The sequence below is a fragment of the Ptychodera flava genome, chromosome 12, assembly GCF_041260155.1.
Source record: "Ptychodera flava strain L36383 chromosome 12, AS_Pfla_20210202, whole genome shotgun sequence".
NCBI classification, from domain to species: Eukaryota; Metazoa; Hemichordata; class Enteropneusta; family Ptychoderidae; genus Ptychodera; species Ptychodera flava.
In genome coordinates, this window is record NC_091939.1 from 24,566,557 (window position 1) to 24,591,545 (window position 24,989).

General features: G+C 37.7%; 1 protein-coding gene and 1 long non-coding RNA gene across 2 annotated transcripts; both read left to right on the forward strand.

Moving 5' to 3' along the window:
• Positions 1-679: 679 nt before the first annotated feature.
• LOC139146119 (uncharacterized) lies at positions 680-9,031 on the forward strand. Its single transcript, XR_011555086.1, has 3 exons — positions 680-1,426; positions 4,318-4,531; positions 8,108-9,031. It is a non-coding gene; the product is annotated as an uncharacterized lncRNA (long non-coding RNA).
• Positions 9,032-20,603: 11,572 nt separating this feature from the next.
• Positions 20,604-24,330, forward strand: LOC139145474 (sigma intracellular receptor 2-like). The gene is made up of 3 exons (XM_070716673.1): positions 20,604-20,763; positions 22,323-22,467; positions 23,584-24,330. Exons 1-3 carry the CDS (start codon positions 20,653-20,655, stop codon positions 23,829-23,831), a joined length of 504 nt encoding a protein of 167 aa, XP_070572774.1. The 5' UTR covers positions 20,604-20,652; the 3' UTR covers positions 23,832-24,330.
• The last annotated feature ends 659 nt before the right edge of the window (positions 24,331-24,989 follow it).

A 24,989-nucleotide genomic window follows, 5' to 3' on the forward strand; every position in this document is an offset into this window, starting at 1 on the left:
AGCACGCCTTGAAACTTTCGGCAACTGTGGTTGTTTTCGAAATTTAGCGAAAGAATCTCTTTCAGCTCTGGGGTTCACATATTAACCTACAGTGTTTGTAACTGGCGAAGATAATAATTGTAAGATAAAATCTTGAAATCCGTACAACATGCAGAAGACGGCAGCAGTACCACCCTATCACATAGATTCTTTGGTACAACTGTCATGAAATGTCGTCTTCACTTCCAGATGCTGGAGAAACAACAAAGCGCAGTCCGATTTCGTCGATTTTTATCAGTAAACACAATGTACTGGTCCTATTTATAGCCAGGGCACTGACACTTGTCGTAGTGTAGTTATCATTATGGCAATGCTTTCTGCAAGCCGATTCGGAAGAGAATATTAATTCAATATGTGGAACAAATTGTGAACACAAACACACACGCATAGTTCACATAATTTTGCTATCGTGTGATTTAAAACAGTGCTTGAGCACTGTATATAATTCCGCTTTCTGGTATCTGGATTGAAAGCGAGGCTGCATGCACCCTCGCCGAGTGCTCAGCTTTTGAGGACAGACACGGCGAACAATAGTGAACACTCGCGATGCCAACAGCGTTACATCGCGAAAGTTCGGTGTCCCCGAGGTAATCCGTGCATGAAGACAATTAATTGTAATCGTAAAATCGTAAAGCAGCAAACAAGGAAACAAAACAGAAGGTCGGTATTACAGGACTGTTTTGAAAGGCTTCCGCTTTTGCTGGCATAAGCTTTTCCAATACCAAACCACGATATCGATCTCAACCAAGTCGATTGACATATTTATATTGACAGTGACGGATCACAGCAGCACCGTTATTGAAGTTGAAGAATTAAGTTTACTTACATTGGAATTCAAACCTCACATTCTGGCGGATGGATATACAATGAATTTTCGACCGCAACAAATTTAAAGTGGAAGTCGATGTCAAGTCATGCACCGATGCCTATTGGTATAGTTGTACTGTACGCATACCTTTTGACAGAAATAGAGAGAGTCCTCCACGCAGAACTTTTCATTTGCAGGAGTTATACAAAAGCACCAACCGTCAGTTTACCGACCGTCGTCATGCACTGATACGATGCCTGTCAAGTGGATAAGTCTCGTGGGTCTGGTTGTCATCTCCGTCCCGTGCATTATACTGAACTTGATCGTTATGACAGCTCTATACCGCAACCGATATCTTCACACAATCACGCACATATTCATTGTTTCCCTGGCGATCGCTGACTTACTCGTCGGAGCGGTGAATGTTCCCGTATACGTTGCCGAGCAGAATGGCGGCTATGGGACTCTGCTGGATTGCGTGCTCAGTCGTTCCGTCACGATGTTCTTCATTCTAGGATCGGTCGCCCATCTCCTGCTAATCGCCATCGACCGCTACATAGCAATAACTTTTCCCTTAAGGTGAGTAATGTCTCGAGCTTGGGTCAACTTAAAGGTTTTTGATATATTCAATATTGAGCAGCTTCATTTTTCATGAAAATGGTGTTTTTTCTCAAGCTTACTTAGGCTATATCCCTTGTCATTTCGGCAAAAAGTAAAAAATGATTTTATACTTTCATGTTCGTTTCCTTTATGTTCAAAATTGTCTCACAATTAATATCAAACCATCGACATGAGATCAACGTATAACAGAAATGTTTACATCGTGCTTGCGGTCATTCTAAAACGCGGCTAGTTTCACAGACGATACCTCAACTTTTGAAAACTTTGCAGAGTACATATGATCCGACCGTCCGACATTAACCAATGACCTCGCGTGCAGCATTTTGAGGAATACGAGCGGTGCGATATATCGATACTATTCACGAGCGTAGCACACGGTCATATGTATGTTTACTTTTTTCTAGCGATCATAGTCAAGGTCGGACTCCGATGAGAAATCAAAACAAACCCTTTTCTTTATTTAGCCCATTGTGGAAATTTATAAATGAGGAATTTACTCGCGAATTCTTGCTCTGATTACGCTGCGAACGATAAAGGGACAAAGTCAATGTCTTCTTCTTTTCAAATTTGAGTAATTTCAGAAGTCAGGTAATATCAGTCGCATCTTAACACATACTGAAAGAACTGTGGACATGCAAAGATATCTTCAATCCCACTGACAGAAGAAGAAGAACAATTTCGGACATGAAAACATATGCCGCACAGCAGTATGTGTTAAAACAATGAAATACATAGAAATTACGGCTTGTTAAACTTTGAGGGCATTCATGCTATAGTTTTTGATGTGTTTTCCAGTAAAATTCAGCGGACCTATCTTTTGAGTAAGAACCAACGATGGATCGGCCATGAGTATGGCATTTTTGGGGTTCTGTTTACAAAACACTTGATAATATTCGACAGTCCATGAAATCATATTGAAACATTTTGTGTTCAGCTTGTAATTGCAGCCTGATGTGGAATATGTCAAATATGTTGTTGAAAAAGGAAATTCAGTTCGCGACCGTCATTCACAATGTCAACAATAACATGATTGCATATGTACGCGTGTACAACATACATTCACCAGGTATCTCGTCATACTTCAGGAATAAGAGAAAGTAAAAGGTTTTATATAACGAAGATAGTGAAATCATCGTAAAACATTACAGCTGTTGTCACCTTACGTGTATATAGTTCTCTTGACGACAGTAAATTGGTTATAAAATCCCTCAAATGTGATTTAATTTTTTTACAAGCAAGACTCAGCCCTGGAGGTCGAAGTTGAACCTTTCAGTAAAAGGCGGCGCTGCAACTACTGTCACTGTGTTTGTACAACCTAGAGATACACAGGTGCAATATCACTGACAAAGTCAGTATTTGATCTTTCGTAATGGTCAAAAAAAAAACTATTTCGGCGGAATTTGATGTGTCACGGTACTTAATTAAATAAACGTCGATCGCTGCAGAAGCGCAATGAATAGCAAAATAAAAAATTGCGTTGCCTGGCATCATAAAGGGACGACTTTTAACAGTTAAAGTTCCACTTCCCTATTCTTCACCAATGTACTTAAAATCATATACAGAAGATCTTCAAGACTTGCCTTGTAACCTGAATACTCTTCTCGGGAGAAACGTTTATACCATGTTCATCGGATAGGCTTACAGAGCATTGATTTTGGGAGGGATCATGGATTCTTTGCAGTCTTTGGAGGGGATTGCCAAATGGGCAAATCTGCAGTACGCGCGAGAACAGTCAACAAGTTCCACCTTGTTGCTGTTGCAAAAGAAGCGCATGATTTTACGCTAAAAATACTTTGGAAACTACTTGCTCTGCCTCACATCTCGGAACATGGATAACAAAGTTGGATAACTAATTCTGACCTCACCCGAATGGTCTCTTTCTTAGCGAGAAACGCCCAACTTCATAACTTGAAAAATAACCTCGTTTGTCGGTGAATTAACATTGAACGTGTCTTTGCACAGGGGCACAAGGCATTATCAGTAATAGCAAGAGTAAAAAAAATAAATTTATGATTATGAATACTGTTTATAAAATTAAATATTTGTCATTATTGTATACTTACAAAAGTGCCCTACAGCATTTGAATCCTGAATGATGGTCAGTTTTCATGCCAAATTCGCGCAGTTGTACTACAGACCCTATTATTAATAAATTTACGAGTATGAATATTCTTGATAAAAAATCAATATTTCTTTCATTATTGTATACTTATAAAAGTACCCTACAACACTCGAATCCTAAATGATGATAAGTTTTTATGCCAAATTCACACAGTTGTAGCACACACCCTCAAATAATAGTAGCAGCAGCAGAATTGCGCAGTAACTTTATATGCAAGGTCACAGTGCTGCCTCGGCAGACTCTCTAAACATTAAATAATTTACTGCTCAGAGAGTCTGCCCGAGGCAGTACAGTGACCGGGCGCATCAAGTTACCGTACTGCTGGCAGTGCTGCAACTATATTGACCATATTTGTGAGTGTCTGTGCTACAACTGCATGAGTTTGGCATAAACACTGATCATCATTCAGAATTAGAGTGCTGTAGGGTACTTTTGTAACTGTACAATAATGACAGAAACATTATTTTTTAAAGAATATTGTAATCATAAATATATTATAAGAGGGTCTGTAGTATAACTGCGTGAATTTGGCATGAAAGCCAATCATCATTCAGGATTCGAGTGCAGTAGGGTTCTTTTGGAAGTATACAATAATAACAGAAATATATAGTTTTTATGGACAGTATTCATAATGATAAATTTATTAATTTTTTCACACTCTTGCTACGACTGATAACGCCTTATGACCCTATGGTCCTTGTCGTTGATATTTCCCGACTGGTCGCAGGTATCCAGCACTGATGACAAAGCAGAGAGCTGTTGGGTGTGTACTATAGCGTTCTGGTTACTCTCAATTATGGCCGGTTTCGCTCCCTTATTGGGATGGCGCAAGTCTGAGACGAGAGATATGGGAGTCTCATTGGAGAGGACGTGTGGCTATGATATCTATGTGACCTTTTCTTATATCATGTTCATGTGTATATTATGGTACAGTATTCCGGGTGAGTAAAAAAAAAAATTTAATGTCTCCATAAAAGGCAACAATTATGACCTAGACATTTACCAACCCTTCGCCCACATCTTACAAAAACATGCAAGTCTGGCGACACTCAATATTATGACATATGGTATCATAGTTTTAATCCGATTGAACGCAAATCTTTCCAAGAAACATCAACAAAAAGCGTGACCTATGGACTAATAACATTTCAATAATATTAATAACGAGAACAAAAGACTATTGTTATAGTCTTCCGCCGTTACACTTCAGTTTCGGATTCAGATGTGTAGGGAAATGTGTAATGTGTAATACACAATCATGCAACAATGTATAGCTTTTAGAAAGGATATATATATATATATATATATATATATATATATATATATATATATATATATATATATATATATATATATATATATTAAAGAATAGAATCGCAGTAACTCGGATAATAATCCTTGTAACTTTCCAAGTTGCAATATATATGAGAAATTCTCTCATTAGGCTAACATGTTAGTGTGTATGTGTGTGTGTATGTATATATATATATATATATATATATATATATATATATATATATATATATATATATATATATATATATATTGAAGACCAATTGATTGCATTTTGTTTGATGAAAATCGGTTCGATACATGCAGAGATATGTCCTGTTGAATATGAAAAAAAACCGGCTTCCTATTTAGAAATTATGCCATGGTAGACACCTGTAGTATATATATATATATATATAATATATATATATATATATATATATATATATATATATATATATATATATATATATATATATATATATATATATATATATACATATATATATATATATATATATATATATATGTGAGAAATTCTCTTATTAGGCTAACATGTTTAGTGTGTATGTGTGTGTGTGTGTATATATATATATATATATATATATATATATATATATATATATATATATATATATATATATATATATATATTATATATACATACCTAAATAGAATCGCAGCAACTCGGAATTTGATCAAGGTAGGTCAACATAAATGAAGAAGTACGTTATCAAATATTGCGATATTGCGGAGAAATATTGTGTGCTTTTGGTTTTTGCATTATTTTGAATTTTTGCCGCTTATATGCATTAAAAATCTAAGTTTCACTTCACAAAGCTCTAGCCTAATGGACGAATGGACTAAAGGACGACGTCACCTGTGTAACCTCCACAAATGTAATAATCTCCACAAATGTAATATCAACCACAATTGTAATAAAATGCACCCATAAATGTAATATCGCCCATAAATGTAACAAAAATCAACCATAAATGTAATAAAAACACCAACCACGATTGTAATAAATGGTAACCATAAATGTAATAAAAAAATCACCCATAAATGTAATACTTATCAACCATAAATGTAATTAATCTATTTTGTCGTTGCAATTGAGGAATTAGCCCCTAAATATTGATCTATGTAATAAGGGAAGCAACTCCACACATTATTCATTTCTTAATTGTTTGTGTTTAGTGTGTTTTGCATATTTGAAAGTGTATTTTACGTTTCCCTGTTTTGTGTACAGAACTGATTGGCCATGGCTAGACACAGCTGTAATCTGAACGTCAGTGCAGTCTCTACTCCAGAGTGGGGAAGACTGTATAACACTACGATCCTTTAACGCCGTTTTTTCGAAAATTGCCCTACTTTCTTAACCGATCGCCTCAAATTCGTCTTCTGTGGATAAATTGTGTGGAATAATCGATAGATTGTCTGTATTCCTATGTTGTCCCACTTGAAGTTTGTTTCTTCACTAGGGATGCCAGGATGTCTAATTTTGTTCTAGTTTCAGGAAAGTATGCAATAACATCACACTATTCTTATTAAAGTTATTATTTACTCGGGGCATTGATAAACAAATGATCACATATGCAAGTTCAAGTTTATTACATTTATGGTTGAGTTTTCTTTCATTTATGGTTAATTTGTTTATTACATTTGTGGTTGCGGGTTGTTACATTAATGGTTGACTATTTTATTACATTTGTGGTTGATTTTATTACAATTGTGGTTGATATTACATTTGTGGAGATTATTACATTTGTGGAGGTTACACGCTGTACTTGTTCAAATATATATAATGAAAAGATTTGCAGTTTTAATCGGGTGATAGTTTGGCCACCAAGCCAAAATTAATAACTGAAAGAACTAATATTCGAAAAAATGGAGTAGAAATGAGGATTTTGTTTAGTGAAAATCATTGACGCATTGAAACGGGGAGCTGTAGCATTAGAGAAATTTGTGGGTTGAGAAGATAGAAAATCTGGTCAGAATGAAAGGTCTAGCGAGTTCTGGAAGAAACAGGGGAAAAGAACAGGGAAATGCCGGTTAAGATAGTTTGAGAATGAAATGATGATAAGGCATTATACAGCGGACACGTTCAGCTTGTAATCTCACCCATGCGTAAAAACATTAGTGACATAGACATCGATAAGTAACTTGGCAGACCCTCGATGAAATATGTGACGGGATTAGATTCAATTTCTAAAAATGTACCACTATATCGCACCTTTATCTAAATCACCTTCTAAAATTAGGTGTTCAATGTTCCTTGAAGGCCCAATTAAAACGCTGGTGATAGTTTTATAACGGTTTTAAGCTTTTCAAAGTGATTGCCTCCGCAAATGACGCAGAAACTTTTACAACGCTTGTTGTGTGTATGTAAATCGAGCACTATTGTTTTGGATTAATTGCATGGAATGAAAATGAGCAGTAACGTATACATGTGTCTAAACATTTAATTTTTGTCAAGACTTGAATTCACGATTACCAAGCTGCTCGCACACATGTCTTCATTGTTTTGTTGACGGGCGTCGTGTAGGTTTGGGATGGGAACGTCTGGAAGTCATCACGCCACATTTTCAAGATACGCGTAGGCGCATATTGCCTATTCTGCCAGTCGCGGCGATGCTGTGCAGATGTTCAGTCTCTTGACATGGTCTGAAAGTCTGTCATGACATGCAACAGTACTGTTGATATTCTGGCAAAGAGTAACTGCTCTAGCTCTTCTTTTGGGACCTTGAAATATTACACTCCCCCAAACGCCCCCCCCCCCCCCCCCCCCCAAAAAAAAACACAAACGTTCCGAGTCGACTTGGGTACAATTCGCTCCAGATAGCGTCCGCTGCGCCTGGCGGCCCTTGCTACATGCAGCGTGTTGTACAGAGATTTTGTGTATACCCGCCTGGAGCGGGTATACACAAAATAATAATACATGTAATTGTGAGACAATGTAAAATTTGATTATATCTTAGACCGACTATCGACCACACCGTTCGAGTGACCTCAACAGAACAATATCGTCTTCATCAGTACAGAGAAATGTTTCCAAGCCATACGTAATAAATGCACATAGATTCGTCTTATTTTTTTTCTTTTTATGCTTCCTAATTTAAACTCATCTGCAAAGTTGCTCAATTTTAGAATATTGTGTATATGTTTGCATGCGAATGCATCATAGACTCTTATTTCTTTTAAATTATAAAATTCCTATGTTCACGTTTGTTCGTTTTATGCAGTAACCATAATGTTGGTGCTCTATGGACTGATATTTTGCACGGCCAGCGAACAAGTCAAGAGGATACGAGAGATCCACCGAAGTGTAGAACACTTACACCGAACTCCTACCGAGGTGAACAATCCCCCTGGCCAGTCACTTGGGAAAACAGCGCCGCCGACGACGACGGTCGATCAGAGGAAAGCTGCAAAGGTGTTGTGCGTCACAATGGGATGTTTCCTGGTGTGTACGCTACCCGGACTGATATGCATTTTCATTGATGACGTGACTGAGACGGGTGTGCCGAATATCGTGTCTAACTTCACCAATTTTATCGTTTTTCTGAACTCCGCTTTGAACCCTCTCTTGTACGGTATTGGAAACCGCCAAGTGAGGAGATCGATACAGAAATTGCTCAGTCGCAGGGCTAAGACAGCTGTGGTGTCTGCAAATGTGAGATCGTTTGAACCGACCATTACTGCCGCAAATCGCAATGAATCAACAGTTACTTTGAGTGCAAGCGACAGCAACTGACAGTGTGAGACAGTCCTAAAACCAGAAAATAAAGCAAAACAAAACAAAACAGAATAGGTATATCCAAGTCGACCACAGACAGATTGGAAATACATGAGAGATCAAATATTGACAGTTATCATATACCCATGCCCATATTGCTACATCCTAGTGACGTTCAACGTAAAATATCAGCCGTGATATTTCACGGTAAACGTCGAGATATGCACGATGAACGTCATCAGTTTTAGAGTTTTCCCGAACTACATTAGCAGTTTGTTGGTAAACAACGTAAACAACAAAATGGCTGCCGCTCCCCGCCTGCGAAGCGATGTCGCCGACGTAAAAACTTGGAGGGCTTCGAGGAACACGGGTATTTCTGGTTACAAAATACAGAAATATCACCTTGAGTCTTGAAATGTTTTCCCATGGTATTTTTTGGGTCAAGTTCTAGCAAACATTCTGCCGTTCGCACGGCCCCCGAACAGGTAGTGAGCGCGTGGCGTGACAGCAATGTCGCGCGCGCGACGACTGTTGACATGGCAACTCTAAAGGTAAACTAACAAAATGGCGTCCCCTCTCCGCGCGAGCTCCGTGCCGTACGTGACGATCGAAATCAGGATAGATTTAAAGCTGAGCAGTTTTTGATCGGTTACAGTTGTAATAGCATATTGCACCTTAAAATGTTCCTTCTGTATGACGATTTCTGTATCCCGGTGTCTTTCTTCTTGGGTTTCATTGAGATAGGACGACTTGCAGCGATGTACGTCGCGCGTGATGTTGACATCTCCGTCGTATACTTTATGAATGAAGCCTGTTCACATAAACATTCTGATATTTATGCGCAAGGCGTAATAAAGTAAAGCCTCAAAATTTAAGGTTTTTCGTTCTATCAGTAAAAATTCCCTAAAATTATGGGCATGGGTATAATAAATCGGTTATTACCCAATATCGCCTGTTCCTTGTGTCGTATCAGCATTCGTGTCATTTGTGCTGCGTCAGACACTCGACTTCGTCTCGTGTCTGACGCAGCACAAATGACACTCATGCTGATACGACACAGGAACAGGCGATCAGCATGAGTGTCATTTGTGCTGCGTCAGACACGAGACGAAGTCGAGTGTCTGACGCAGCACAAATGACACGAATGCTGATCACGACACAAGGAACAGGCGATATTGGGTAATAACCGATTTATCATATACCCATGCCCATAATTTTAGGGAATTTTTATTAATAGAACGAAAAACCTTAAATTTTGAGGCTTTACTTTATTACGCCTTGCGCATAAATATCAGAATGATTATGTGAACAGGCTTCATTCATAAAGTATTCGACGAAGATGTCAACAATCACGCGCGACATCGCTGCAAGTCGTCCATATCTCAATGAAACCCAAGAAGAAAGACACCGGGATACAAAAATCGTCATACAGCAGGAATATTTTAAGGTGCAATAAGCTATTACAACTGTACCCGATCAAAAACTGCTCAGCTTTTATATCTACCCTGATTTCGATCGTCGTACGGCACGGAGCTCGCGCGGAGAGGACGCCATTTTGTTAGTTTACCCTTCGAGTTGCCATGTCAACAGTCGTCGCGCGCGCGACATCGCTGTCACGCCACGCGCTCACTACCTGTTCGGTGGAGACCGTGCACAGTGCCGGCGCCGTGCGAACGGCAGAATGTTTGCTAGAACTTGACCAAAATAATACCATGGGAAAACATTTCAAGACTCAACGTGATATTCCCGTATTTTGCAACCAGAAATACTAGTGTTCCTCGAAGCCCTTCAAGTTTTTACGTCGGCGACATCACTTCGCAGGCGGGGAGCGGCAGCCATTTTGTTGTTTACGTTGTTTACCAACAAACTGCTAATGTAGTTCGGGAAAACTCTAAAACTGATGACGTTCATCGTGCATATCTCGACGTTTACCGTGAAACATCACGGCTGATATTTTACGGCGAACGTCACTAGGATGTAGCAATATGGGCATGGGTATATGATAATGGGTAATAACCTCTAATTATTAAGTACCGTGTTCAGCGCGCTATTTTGGCTGATAACAATATTGTTTGTAAAAAACTTACAAAACGTGTGCATGCGCACCTGACCTGTGTACATGTCAACTGCAGACTTGAACAACCTACGTAGGATTCTGTGCACCATAGAAATGAGCTTGTTTGATATAGGCCTAAACAGAATCTGAAAGTAAGCTAGCATTTAGCTGGTTTCATAACACGGATAATGAAAACTGAGAAAATCTAAGTTGCTGGCTCCTTAATTTACATACATAAGCTTATTAGCTAAATTAATGAACCGGGGGCTGATTTAGGGAGAGACTGGATATTTTGGGATATGAAAAATGAAAAATAGAATAAACAACTTATTGTTATCACTTGACATGTCTCGGGGATGGCCGAAATCGCAACGTCGAGCGCGCTCGAGTCACCGGATTGGCACGCATATTTTACCTTGTCTGTGGCATATAGTACTATCCTTTCTCGTATAGACGGAGATAATACTACACTACTGTACAGGACAGGTGTGCAAAGTGGATGGATGCCAAGCACGGCGTTTGCTGACAAGTTTAGACCACTGCCGATTCATCTTAATTGATAACAGGTGTTTCTCTATACTTCTTAAAATTTCATTACACTCCTAATACGCTTGGGCGCTCAGAAGATATTATAGCTGATAACTCTTTTAATAAACAGACTGCGGCGAGATATGCAAATTTTGAAAATGTTATTTATAACTTTGTTTCTGAGAATTTTTTTACTCATTTCCTCTTCGGCGCCAATCTTGTTGAGTGTTGACATCTAAATAACGGTGCAGTGTCGTGGCGTTTTCCTATACCGCAATCATCGACCGTGAACGAACTCAACTTGAAGTTTGATACGGTTTTCTGTGCATCATTTATATGTTCTTGGTCTGATATAGGAAAACTACACAGACACAGTATACTGCAGCTGCATACATATCTGCCGCGAGTCTATCAGTATATCAGTAAGAGTTTGCCAAGACTTTACACAGTCCAGGGCCGTAGCCTGGTCTTGCCAAGTCTTTACACAGTAAAGAGCCGTCGCCTAGCTGACCAAATTGCGAAGGGGAAGAAACCTGACTTAGCTAGGATTTGGGTAATTTACGTATATTTACATATCGGCATTTACGTAATTTACATATATTTACAGCCGCGGGGGAGGGGGGGGGCGTACCTGCCCCCTGCAGCTCCAGCCCTGATGTGTGTGTGTGTTTGTCTCTGTGTGTGTGTTCGATATGTCCAATATTGTTAACTTACCGCAGTATTCTAAGCGCGAGTAGAATTCAACAAATGTCAACGATATGAGAGTGTATTTACCGGACACAGCTCCCTATACTGTCAACGATTATACATACATAATGGATAATGCAATTTAATACTGTTTGTATAGTTTATTTCAACATGTTTCATGTAGGAAAATGAGAAAATGTATTCGTTTTCCATGACATTTCCCAGAACGAAATAAATGGAAAAATTCCTGTAAGGTTATGGCTATACCTGTGTCCATTGACACACTATAGTACGACAACTATCTTTTTCGGGCACAGCAGCTGGATTAAGAGATGTAATTCGTAATGCGAGATTTGAACGAACGCTGGTAGCATATTTGATAAATATCGCAAAGGGGTCGTCTCTTGAAAACATATGCAGACAGAGTTGGCTAGGGTTAAAATGAAGCGTTTTTTCCGAGAATGAAATATGATATCCGTGGGGTCATCTTCAAGTATTTGCTACAGATAGTCTGCGAGGAGACGATAACAAATGGTTTAATTCGTTACATACGACGCTCGAGAATTCCAAAAAAAATGATTAGAAACGAAACATGACGCCGATGACGAAAGCCCCATTATGTGTTCGACAATGATTTTATTATTCCAAACTGAATTGTTGTGAATTCATCGTTTATTATCACAGAAACATTTTAATTGACTTAAGTTCAATAAATTGTTTAGAATTCATCCTTTATTATCACAGAAACATTTTAATTGACCTAAGTTCAATAACAATTTTGACATTTAAACATACCATATTCAGGCTTTTCATTACAAGACAGGGAAAGCCCCCATTGACATTTGACATTGACTATCGACAACTTTTTTGATAGCCGACAAACGCCACAATTTCCCATGATACCCACTGTCACATGGCAACTAGTTATTTATAGCCAATGTGTTTGCCAGAGTTAAACTACTGTTAGTTCAATAAATCCTACATTCTGTCTTCTCAACTTTCTCAAGTAAGTTTAACTATGTACTAGTCCAGTTAATCCTAAATGGTAAGTTATAATATTTGAGGACCACAATGGAAAAAAGTTTTTAACTTTTTGTGCAATCCTCGGCAAGTAATATTCAGTGGCGTTTCCTTTAATTGTAACATTGTAATTGTGTTTGGTGTAATTTTATTTGTATTTCTGTGTATTTACTTTAACATTTTGTATTTTTCGTTTTTCTGAATATTTGCCTAATAAATTCAAATCAAATCAAATCAAATCAATATAGCCGTTAAAACTTTCCTGTGTTCATGCACATTGTACAGACGTGTTTGCCTTGAAGTTAAAACTGCGTACTAGTTCAACTTTCTCAATTACTTGTAAGTTCAACTACAATAAAAAGATGCCGCTGTATTAGAATGTGTGAAGGGAGGTATCGAAATGAATACTAGGATAATATTCCCGGCAAAAAAGGGTTTGTAGAATGTGTGAAGTGGGGTGCCAGAATTGCATACTTGTCCGGCTATCTGTAAGATGCGGACAAAGGCATTACGAATAGATAACTTCTTAATCACTCTGAACACATTCCAAAACTATAAAACTTTTGGTTTTATTCTAAATGAAAAATCAATTTAGTTTCAACATGGCATTTATCGGCAGGCTCAAGCCATCGCCGCCCAGGGTATAGATGAAACCATTGCTCTCCATCATTTATTCAGTCCCTCAAACCCTTCGGCCACCCCTAAACAATATTGGTACAGTCCATGGGGGGGGGAGTACTTCCGTGGCAGTATACTTGAGAACGTCCCACAGGTCGTCGAACACTTCATAGGTTTATCACGGCATTTTGAAATCATTAATTTTAAGTGTTGAACACATACAACTCGTCTAATTGATTCTTATTACAACTTACAAAAGTTACATATAAAGTGGATAAGGGACTGGACACAAATTACAGGGGGGGTGGGCCGGTGTTTTTTGGGGTGGGTCGCCATTTTTCGCGCAAGCATTTTTGAAGGGTCATAAAATTTTGTGCAAGCCTATGGGGAGGGTCACCTTTTTTCATGCATCAAAGCTGAAATGCATGTGCACGTTATAGAATACTGAAAAAGAAAAAAATACCTCCTGGCACTTTCATTTTCTGCCATTACCATTTTCGGCGCGCCCTTCGGGCGCAAATTTCAGGTATAATAAACAATGTATTGATGATCCAAGCAGCCACATTGATTTAAGTTGTCATGATTTCTACTTATTCAACACTATTGTGCATAACTGTCCCCTATAATAACTCTTTCAATAACAATTTGGGAGATTACTTATTTGACATCATTCTCCCATTGACAATACATTGGGTATAGGTCGGTGTCAAAAGTTCATGTCGCTGTATGTACATTTTTTAATTTTTTGAGGACATTGACAGAATACAACTGTTCAGAATAGTGCATAGTGTCATCAATAACAACTGGAAGCTTCAGGTCGAACAACTTTTGAATAACAATTTAGGATCAGATAACCTATGAGTTATTTGTAGTTTCCTCATAGCCTAAAATGTATAGTGAATCAACATTTTGGTGAAATTCCAAAATCAAATTTCTTGCACAACCATTGACTTGAAACCACTCTAGTCTAATCATGAATATTATTATTATAATTATTATTATTTATTTCTTAAAAGCGCACTCCACTTCGTCTCAGTGCTCTGTACATTCTACAATAAAGGAGGTAATTAAAATCACATATCACAAAACATACTATAACAATCTCTAAAAAGACAAGTTTTCAAGTATCGTTTAAATGTGTCAATTGAAAACTCTAGGACAGAAAACATCTAAAGACAGATCATTCCATAAAATCGGGGAAGCCACTGAAAAAGCCCTAAGACCATAGTTTGTAGTAGTGTACCTTGTATCATGCCTAGTTAAAAGAACTTTATTCGACGAGCGAAGATTGCGATGAGGTACTTGGATATCTATCAATGACTTAAGGTAATCTGACAGTTGCCAATGAGTATTTTGAAAGTAAGGAGGTTAATTTTGAACTTAATCCTTTCCCTTACTGGCAACCAATGAAGTCTAAATAATACAGGTGTAATATGTTCAAATTTCTTTGTACGAGTAACCAGTCGTGCTGCAGCATTTTGTACAGACTGAATTTTGTCGAGGTGATAATTTTGAATACCATAAAGAAGGCCGTTACAATAGTCTAATTTCGATGTGACAAAAGCATGGACCAATTTCTCTGTCGTATTTGCATCAATCAAGGAACGAATTTTACCTAATTTATACAAGGCAAAAAAGGCCGATTTACATAAGTTATTTACATGACTAGACATAAAACCGTCAGAGTCAAGTAACACTCCTAGGTTTCTAACTGATGTTGATGGAATGATATCACATGAGCCGACGCTCAAAGATTCAAGTTTTGTGCTATCCTTGCGAAAACGTGATGAAAATTGTATGACTTCGGTCTTATTATCATTTAAAAACAACATATTTGACGTCATCCATTGACGAATATTCGCTACACACTGTTCAAGATCTAACCTAACGTCCTCAGGACTCTTACAAACAACATAAATCTGGGAATCGTCTGCGTAAAACATATACTCTAAACCCTGAGCGGAAATAATGTCATCTAAAGGAGTTGTGTACAAAGTGAAAAGGATGGGCCCCAGTACAGAACCTTGGGGAACACCATACCTTAAAACAGCACATTCTGAAATAGTTGAATTAACAGAAATACGCTGAACCCGGTCTGTCAAATATGATCTCAGCCACTGAATCACTAGACCGGATATTCCAAACTGACATTGTAATCTATGGAGCAATATCTCATGGTCTAGAGTATCAAAGGCGGCTGATAGATCTAGCATGACCATAATGACATCCCATTAATACTAATAATTAGGTGTACATAAATGCACAGGTTTACCAAGTTTTGTATTGGAAAAAAATTATCATAGTTTCATCATAGACTGCCATGTATAGTGAATGGACATTTCAGTGAAATTCCAAAATCAAATTTCTTGCACACCCCTTGACTTGAAACTACTCTAGTCTAATCATGAACATTAATACCAATAATCAAGTGTACATAAATGCACAGATTTTCCTATTTTTTTATTGGAAAAAAATTATTCATAGTTTCATCATAGACTGCCATGTATAGTGAATCGACATTTAAGTGATATGGCAAAATTAAATTTCTTGCACAACCATTGACTTGAAAACTACTCTAGTCTATCATGAACATTATTACCAATAATTCAGTGTACATAAATGCACAGATTTACCTATTTTTGTATTGGAAAAAAATTATTCATAGGGTTTCACCATAGACTGACATGTATAGTGAATCAACATTTCGGTGAAATTCCAAAATCAAATTTCTTACACACACATGACTTGTAACCACTCTAGTCTAATCAAGAAAATAAATATCAATAATCAAGCATACATAAATACACAGATTTGCCAAGTTTTGTATTTAAAAAAAATTATTCATAGTTTCTTCATAGACTACAATGTATAATGGATCCACATTTCATGCGAAATTCCAAAAACAAAGTTATTGTACACAGATGCACGTGTTACCACCCTCTTCTAATCAAGCACAATTATGTCAATTATTCAGGGTCATATATACACAAATAGTGCATATTTTTAATTCTGAAAATTTTTTTTTACAGTTTTGTCATAGACTCCCATGTATAGTGGATCAACATTTATGCGAAATTCCAAAAACAAAGTTATTGTACACAGATGCACATTTTACCACCCTCTTCTAATCAAGCACAATTATGTCAATTATTGAGGGTCCATATATGCACAAATAGTGCAAACTTTTAATTCTGAAAATTTTTTGACAGTGTTGTCATAGACTCCCATGTATAGTTTTGTCATAGACTCCCATGTATAGTGGATCAACATTTTGACAGAAATTCCAAAATCAAATATCTTGTTCACATGTGCACTTGTAAACAACCCATGCTAATCAAGTATATCTATATCAGTTATTAAACATCTGTATATGAACAGATATAGCTAGTTTTATACTGGAAAATACACGTCCGTAGTTTTCTTGTAGTCGACTACATGTATAGTGAATCAACATTATCGATAAAATCTAAAAATTACATTTTTGTACAGGCATGCACTTTTTACCTGCCACTTCAAGCAAAGTACATTTACATGAATTATCACACACATATGATTTGATATTTCTGGACAACGCGTTATATCGGCCACATTTTGCCTTCCTTTCGGGAGGGCGACTTAAAAAGTATAGCAAGTCAGAAGGGGGTCTTTAACACATTGCGGGGTTTTTTGGGGGGTATTGAGTAACAGGGGAGGGTCACTTATTTTCATGCACGGATAAGGGGGAGGGTCACTAATTTTTGTGCATGAACTTTTGAAGGGTCACTATTTTTACGCAGCGGTTTTTCGAAAAACACCGGCCCACCCCCCCCTGTAATTTATGTCCAGTCCATAATGCAGAAAATTTCAATGTCGTCATATTTTTACCTTCCGTTGGTCAAAGTCTACGATTGGAAATCCTAAAACTTTCTCCCTTCCGCTTGTTTTCGAATAAAATTTACATATAAGAAACGCTAACTCCTTCGATATTAATGTTTTTAGCATGATTCTGTTCTGCGATATTTTATGTTCAGGGTGCGGTAAGTTCTTATTCAGGTACTGTTTTCAATAATTCCGGGATTTGGTTTTGTTTGTTTGAAAATATTTTCAATAAAGTTCAGTGACCATGTTCTTTGCGATAACCCCTTCTCAGTATTGAATCATCACAAGATTGTAACTTTTTTCGAATATTTTCACTGTCATATTCAATATGTTGAGTGAAGGCGGGTCGGCAACTTATTAGTAATGCCTGACCAATGTCCACACATCTTCTTAGCTTCCCCCCGCCTCTCGGTCTATCCAACATATATACGATCTCACAATGTGCACTCTGTGCTATAAATAATGTTATATCAAGTTGGCATGGGTATGGCTAAATTTTGTTCTGTGTCACAGTGATAAGAATGTCACATCATGTGTTGCAATTTCTAGTGTGACACTGTGACGCAGAACAATCACGTATCTTTTAAAAGGGATCGGAGGGCTCAGTCAAACCGATCAGTTATTAGTCTCAAATAATCCATCAGGGGTAGTTTTGGGCAGTTTTCAGTCTCGACCCTACCTGATTTTCCTTTTATGACTTTTTTTCTTTCATTGATCATTCTTACCATGCCATTGATAAGCCCTTGGACTAGACATCCGACAGCAAACATCTCCATAACATCCACCATGTACCATATTTTTTTCGGGGTAAACAAAATAGTTTAAATTACAGCAAAAAGAAAGTTTTGGCCGACTTTCGTTGTCCCACATATAAATTAAATGTTCACTTGATTTAATGTGGCACTCCCATTTGGTAACATGTTTAAACACATTTTTAATGCCAACGGTCGATATTTGACGTGGCGACTGCGCCCGGATCGCGAGATATCGATAAAAACATGTCCTCAAAAAAGTAAAAGTTTGAATTCCGGTGGCCCACCTAAATACAGCTTTCGAACATCGAACTTTCGGCACTGGGGCCATTGTCAACTAAGCTAGGAAGTTCGAGTCTATGCTGACGCTGCTGCACGCCATGGTACCACTCGCGTCGGTGATCGGTCATGCCCCTTTGAAGAAAGCTGAGTCTTACTGACTCGGCAAAAAAACCCCGAAAAAGTGAGTTTGCTGATTCTACCAGAATTCACACAGGTGACCAGTATAGCCGCTGGGAAAACAATCGGGACGGCCTCGGCATTCTTACCCATTGATAATCGATGCATCGATGGTCTGTGACTCAATTCTGGTCGCACACAGATTAACCCTTTCTACAGGAAAACTGTCGAAATATTTCGAGTACATTTGACTTGAAAAAAAACATTTCATCAAGGAAACACCCTGGATAAGCGCGGTCGGCACACCTTAGTATAACACATCTTTGCCTTGCTATAAAGAGCGCACTGCGATAGCCGACTCGAGTCCGACAATGCAATACAATACAGTGGCAATGGATATTGACAGGATTTCAACAGTTTGAAACTGAATATGGCAAAAAACTACCTTGACGCGGTAGGAGATGATATCAGTGATATAAATCCGAACTGTACATTTTCTTGCATATTCAAATGGATACATTTTCACGAAAAGGAACTTAGTTTCGACCGACAGGCTGTCTCAGCACTGGCAGACGACAAAATGTAGTCATCAGAGTTGGCTAATATTTTACACGTAAAACCCTGATATCTATGTGGTATCAGTTAAAAATATAATACAACTGATTGAGAATAATGAAAACGACAAAAACTAAGGAGAAGTTTTAAAAAAAAACTTACCTGAGGTAAAGGCACAATGGTACGTGTATGTAAAGTATTCGCAGTGGGAGGTAAATAATTTGCGTCGTTCGAACTTATTATGGACTCCCTAGAGTATCGTCAATTAGCACAACAACAAGCCTTCAGGGGATTTCGGGTCATAATCAGAAACGATCGTAAAACTTCGGGATGTGAAAAATACGCTCGGGAAATGACATGTTTTTATCGATATCTCGCGATCCGCGCGCAGTCGCTACGTCAAATATCGACCGTTGGCATTAAAAAAATGTGTTTTCAAAATGTTACCAAGTGGGAGTGCCAAGTTCCACGTCATGAAAGAGTCTGTATGTACTGGAAACTCAGAAATGTTCGGCGCTTACTGTAAACTAATTTCATTTTGCATTGATTTGTCCGTTTTACGACGATATCGGGGTTACCTACATTCCCATATCATTTAGAGTAAATCCAAGTGAAATAACTTTAACTTATTTCGTCAAAAAAAACCCCCGAAAATGTAATTTCTTAGTTGTCTTTATAATCGTTAAACGCATTTAAAAGACGTGAAGAGTTACCACTATTTGTATAAATGTTTATTATCACAGACTATCTCATTATTGTATGTTCTCTGTAAAAATGTGCGATAGGCCGAGGCATTGCATTGAATAAAGATACATACCATGCATGTACCATAAACCTTTTCAAATGATTTCAATAATCCATTTTCCTAGAATCTTTGCTCAGAACTAGATTTCTACGGCCACCGTAATATTAAAATGATGCACCCATTGGCTTACGATGTCGTCACAACCACATTACTTTACACGTAAAAATATAATGTATGCATGTTCCCCTTGTGACTACGTATATCTTCCTCAATTATATAATTATATCATAAATCAGTATTCTTCCTTTATTGAACACTGGATAATTATGAAAGGACTTTTCACATATTAGAAATTAAAGCTGTAGTTTTCTTTCATTGTGACCTACCTTGTTGTTTAGATTCAAATGCCGTAGCCTGCGGGGGGGGGGGGGTTGCCATCTACCCTAGCGGAATTTCCTACAGTCAATATGTAAATTTATGAAAATTACCTTATTTATTTCAGTATCAAGTCAGTAGACGCAACTATTGAGTGTTTCTCCTATTCAACTCGGCACAAATATAGCTCGTATATGCAGACAACATGGTGTCATTTCAATCTAGCAACATTCAGGCTTCCTGCCATTTTTGGGGGCACTCTGGTAGAGTGATTCCAGAATTTGTTCTGTCGCTCAGCCTAAAGGGAAACTGGAGAAACCTTTCCCAACTGTACTGGGTCAGGCCTACTACGCCATGAACTCGGAAAGTCGTAGGTCCAGTGGCGGCGCTGTTTGTTCGAGGGTGAATGAAAGTTCAACAGAAACCTAAAGGGCCCCAAACACCTCAGGTGATTCAAGATGGCGCGTATCTTAAATGGAGTCTTCTTTCTGTACTTCGCATCACATATTCCGATTACGGTTTTAATCGACGCACAGTCCGTTTTACCAAAAGAATGGTACCCTCAGATGGTGAGTAACAAACTGAGTGCAACAATTCGAAAGACAGAGATCCTAACAAGGTATTTTCGTGTCGACAGTTTTTAGATGCCGGGTGCGATCGCGACCCTTGAACTCCTGCAGATATGTAGACCACGTCAGTACATGTATGAATAACTGCAGAGATTGAGTGCAAGGCACTTGGCAAAGTCCAGTTGGACTGCAACGTGTCAGAGCTTTTAATCAAACAAATATATTCCACGTTTGCAAAGTGAGATGATTTTATCATGGAGAGAGAAAAGAGACCTCCATAATTTGAACTTCACATTGCTGTCTAATACAAGAAAGTTTTGGCCTCTGCTCTGAAAGTCCCAGCAAAGAGTACAGTCTTCCTTTCCGCTGCGTGTAACCATGGCTACCTCCGCGGTGTAACACTGTATCTAGGTTCCTACCTCCACATTTTCGATAAATGAGGTCGTGATAAAATTGTTTCAAAAGTGTTTTAGCAAAACAACTGATTCTATAATTTTTTGAATTCATATTATGATTTTTTCATATCAGTTTTGTCAAAATGAATTTCATACAGTTCATATAAGAAAAGTAAATATGTTGATTTAAGACTAGTGTGCCCCATTATTGCAGGAATAATGTGCACATTATAAAAGAATCCCATTAAATACAGGCAAATTAATTTTGCTCGAGATGTTCTGTATCAAACAATTTTCCCACCTACGTTTCCAAATCGTGAGTGGCCACAACACAGATAATTTACTTAGTGTCCCAGCAATTATGAAATGTATACCTTATTACACTAATATCATTGATTTACACACTGACACGGGTTAAGACTGATAATGTTATCTTCAGCAAATCAGATAATCAGATTCTGTGGAAAGGTCAATTTGGAACACAAAGTTTATTCATCCCACATCCAGTACCCTTATTTTTAACAGTTTAAATCAAAATATTTCTTTTGATGATTGTGCCCATGAATTTCTGATGCTATAATCACTATATAATGAGTATTAACTGTACTTATGCACGTACAAAGTTTTTACAATACAATACAAATTATTTAAAATAGCCTATGCAGAGTATTAGGAAAGAATTGACATTAGAGGTCAAAATATCAAAACCTCTTTATTTGTTCAAGCAACAAACACTGTAGTCTTATTAAATAAATAGTTAAATGTTGCTGGTAGTTCTGATGATATTTGAGGTGGAAACAATACATGTCTGATAATGTTGAATTTTCAATATTTTATGTTCAGTACTGGCCATGAACACTTTGCCTGTTTTTCAAAAATGAATAAAATGACCTTTGATGGTTTTTTTTCGAAAATGAATAATTTTACTTTTAATGGTTTTTCAGAAATGAATATAAAATTACTTTTAATGCTTTTTTCAAAAGTGAATACAAAATGACTTAAGATGTCGGAAATACCCGTTATAACCCCGTACATTTGCAACACAAAACTGCAGTTATACCAGGGGAGGGGCTTATACACAAGGGTTATACTCATACGCATATGGCAACCTGCTTTAATTATGATATCTCAATGGTACTGTTTGCTTTTTTTTCTCTCTGACAGTTGAGGGACACACTGGAATGGTATTGCTTGAAATTCAAAGACCCGATGATGATGGACCCCCCAGTTTGGTTCAAATCATTTTGCATCTGTGAAGTGCTCCTCCAATTTCCTTTCTTCTTTGTTGCCACGGCAGCATTCTTTCAGGGTAAGATTTCTTCATCACATCGGCTTAGGCCAACATCAAAGGGCTAAAAGCTGTAACTTTTTGGGATTTCCCCCCCCCCCCCCCCCCCCCCCCCCCCACAATTTTGGTTTCAATGTTTTTTTTTCAAAAACGAATACAAAATGACTTTTGATGTCCTTAAAAAATGTCGAGATACACAGTGTTCAGCTTGTCAGCTCAGCCTGAACATGTGTAAATTGCATTGTTATTGTTGACAAGTGAATTCTGGTCTGGACTAGAATTCAAATGCCAACACTAACGCTGCACTTTACATGTGTACATGCTGTGTTGACAAGCTGAATAGTGGGTGTTTAAACATGCTTTGGTTCCCAATTACACATGAAGTTTTCTTATGCACCCAGAGGGGAACCGTTGTAAAGTGACTGAAGGGAAACCAATTAACAATTTATGAGTTTTCATCACTGCCAGAAATTGTGTTGTGTTGACAAAGGGAATTGAAATCCATAAACATTTCAATTTTCTTAACAGTTTTTTGAGAATTTTCATGAACAAATTCGAGACATTTCATCATGCTTCTTAAACATAGTTCCAGAAACTGAATGGTCAATGAAAAGCATTCGTTGTAGTTTTGGTTTGATAGGTTACTGTCAATCTCCTCTCCCATCAGAACAAAAATTGAAAAATCTCACAGATTTTACCCTCAGGGAAAAAACATTATTTTTTTTATGTGCCATGTGCACCGTAAGAAATGCAGTATGTTAGTCAAGACACGATGTTTGACATACAGGCAACTTCTTCTCAAAGATAAAATTTTCAAACTTGTTTTTTTCCCCAGTCTGACATCTGCCTGTACGTTAAATTGCAGTGTTTGAAAGGGGTCATACTCAAGAATCTACAGATAAAGTAATTTCTGTCATGTACTTGAAGATCTGTTGCTCGAGGGCGCTATGTTCCTCCCTCTTACCCGTAGGGATCGTCCTCGAGCGATGGATCTTTCAGTCTAGGGAGAACCCTGCATGTGTGTAATATTGAACAGGGAAATAAGAAATTTACTATGGTCAACTTATGTCAGGCGTCGAGTTGAATACAATAACAAGTTACAACACTGAGTTTGTGTTTTTGTTTCCATTTTTTCAGGCACAGCCAAACGGTTACGCATTCCTCTACTAGTCTATTCCAGTCATGTGGCAACAACCGTCATAGCCATCCTAGCACACATACTGTTTCATGACTTCTCTGAAAGCCGATATCCGGGACCAGAAACCATGCAGGAGAGGCTCTTCCTAGGGGCGGTGTATTCTCCGTACTTGATTGTACCTCTGCTCTTGCTCTTTACAACACTGTTCAGCGAGGACTTTGTAAGAGACCACAAAAAGTTTCTATGAGACAACTCCGTGTTTAGTTTTGTCATTCTGTACCTATTTTACTTTCTTTGTGGCATTGTAATTTTGCAATATGACAAATCATGATTTTTATAACGTAATTGTTAATGCACAATGCACAATTATACCAATAATGTGTTTATCCATCAGTCTCTCAAATCATTCACGTTTGTACACATTCTCCCACTAGATAGCAATAATTATCAAATTTCTAGTTATTACCATAACTACTGCTCCCAACTACTGCTTACTACCTACTAATGCTGCCATAGTGGTCTGAAAATGGCGTATTTCCATATGAGTTCAGGGCAACCTGAATAAAAGAAGACTCATGTTTGGTGTCCCACACTTATGTAACAAGAAATTCAGAATCTTTGAAAAGGAGGAAGTTTGTAAAGTTTATCAAAATGTGAGTCTACTTTAAGAGTCCATGTATCTTAATGTAATTTTCTGTACTATTTAACAATCATATCTTAGATTAAAAGTATTATATTTCACTTTACCTACATGTGGGTTTGTTGTGCCTTTGTTTTAATGATTAATAATTTCAGTGCCACAAGTCACCATGATCTTCCGTCCTCCAGTGACCAAAACATCAAAAAAAATGTTTGTTGAGAACATATGGCAGTTGTTGAAATTCACTTTTCCTGTTATTTGCTCATGGGAAATTTTCACTCCTCTGGAATCTCTTCAAGTCTGTACATACATTGTCAACAAGCAATTATAGGCCATGGAGCCTTGGGTAATACTGGAGTGAATGCCCTGAAAGGAAATTGAATGAAAAACAGCCAATTCTTGATGACCAAGAACTGGTTAGAACGCTATAACAGTAAGGAGATTGGTTTCATCAAATCACATCTTATAAATTAGCCTGTTGAATGTGCAAATATTCATGTTATTGACATGCGTTTTGCTTATAACTGTGTTGGTCTGATGTCCTGTCTTATGCATTCCTATGAACAGCTTTGAAACCTTTGAATCCCTGATTAGGTACACAGATGTGACCCTATTCAAGGAAACTTTGCAGAGAACTTTGCAAAATTGACCAGAAATTGGCTATATTCTTGTTTGGGATCTCTAATGTGCCAATGATATATTTTCAAGCAGGGTCGACTGCTTGGCAAACTGTCCCTTGTCAGCACATATCAAGTACTGTGCTAT

Bases quoted from the DNA above. Each gene is read 5' to 3' on its own strand.
- LOC139145474 (XM_070716673.1), top strand. From the start codon at position 20,653: ATGGCGCGTATCTTAAATGGAGTCTTCTTTCTGTACTTCGCATCACAT. The intron at 20,764-22,322 runs GTGAGTAACAAA...TCTCTCTGACAG, and splicing joins AAGAATGGTACCCTCAGATG to TTGAGGGACACACTGGAATG. The intron at 22,468-23,583 runs GTAAGATTTCTT...CCATTTTTTCAG, and splicing joins CACGGCAGCATTCTTTCAGG to GCACAGCCAAACGGTTACGC.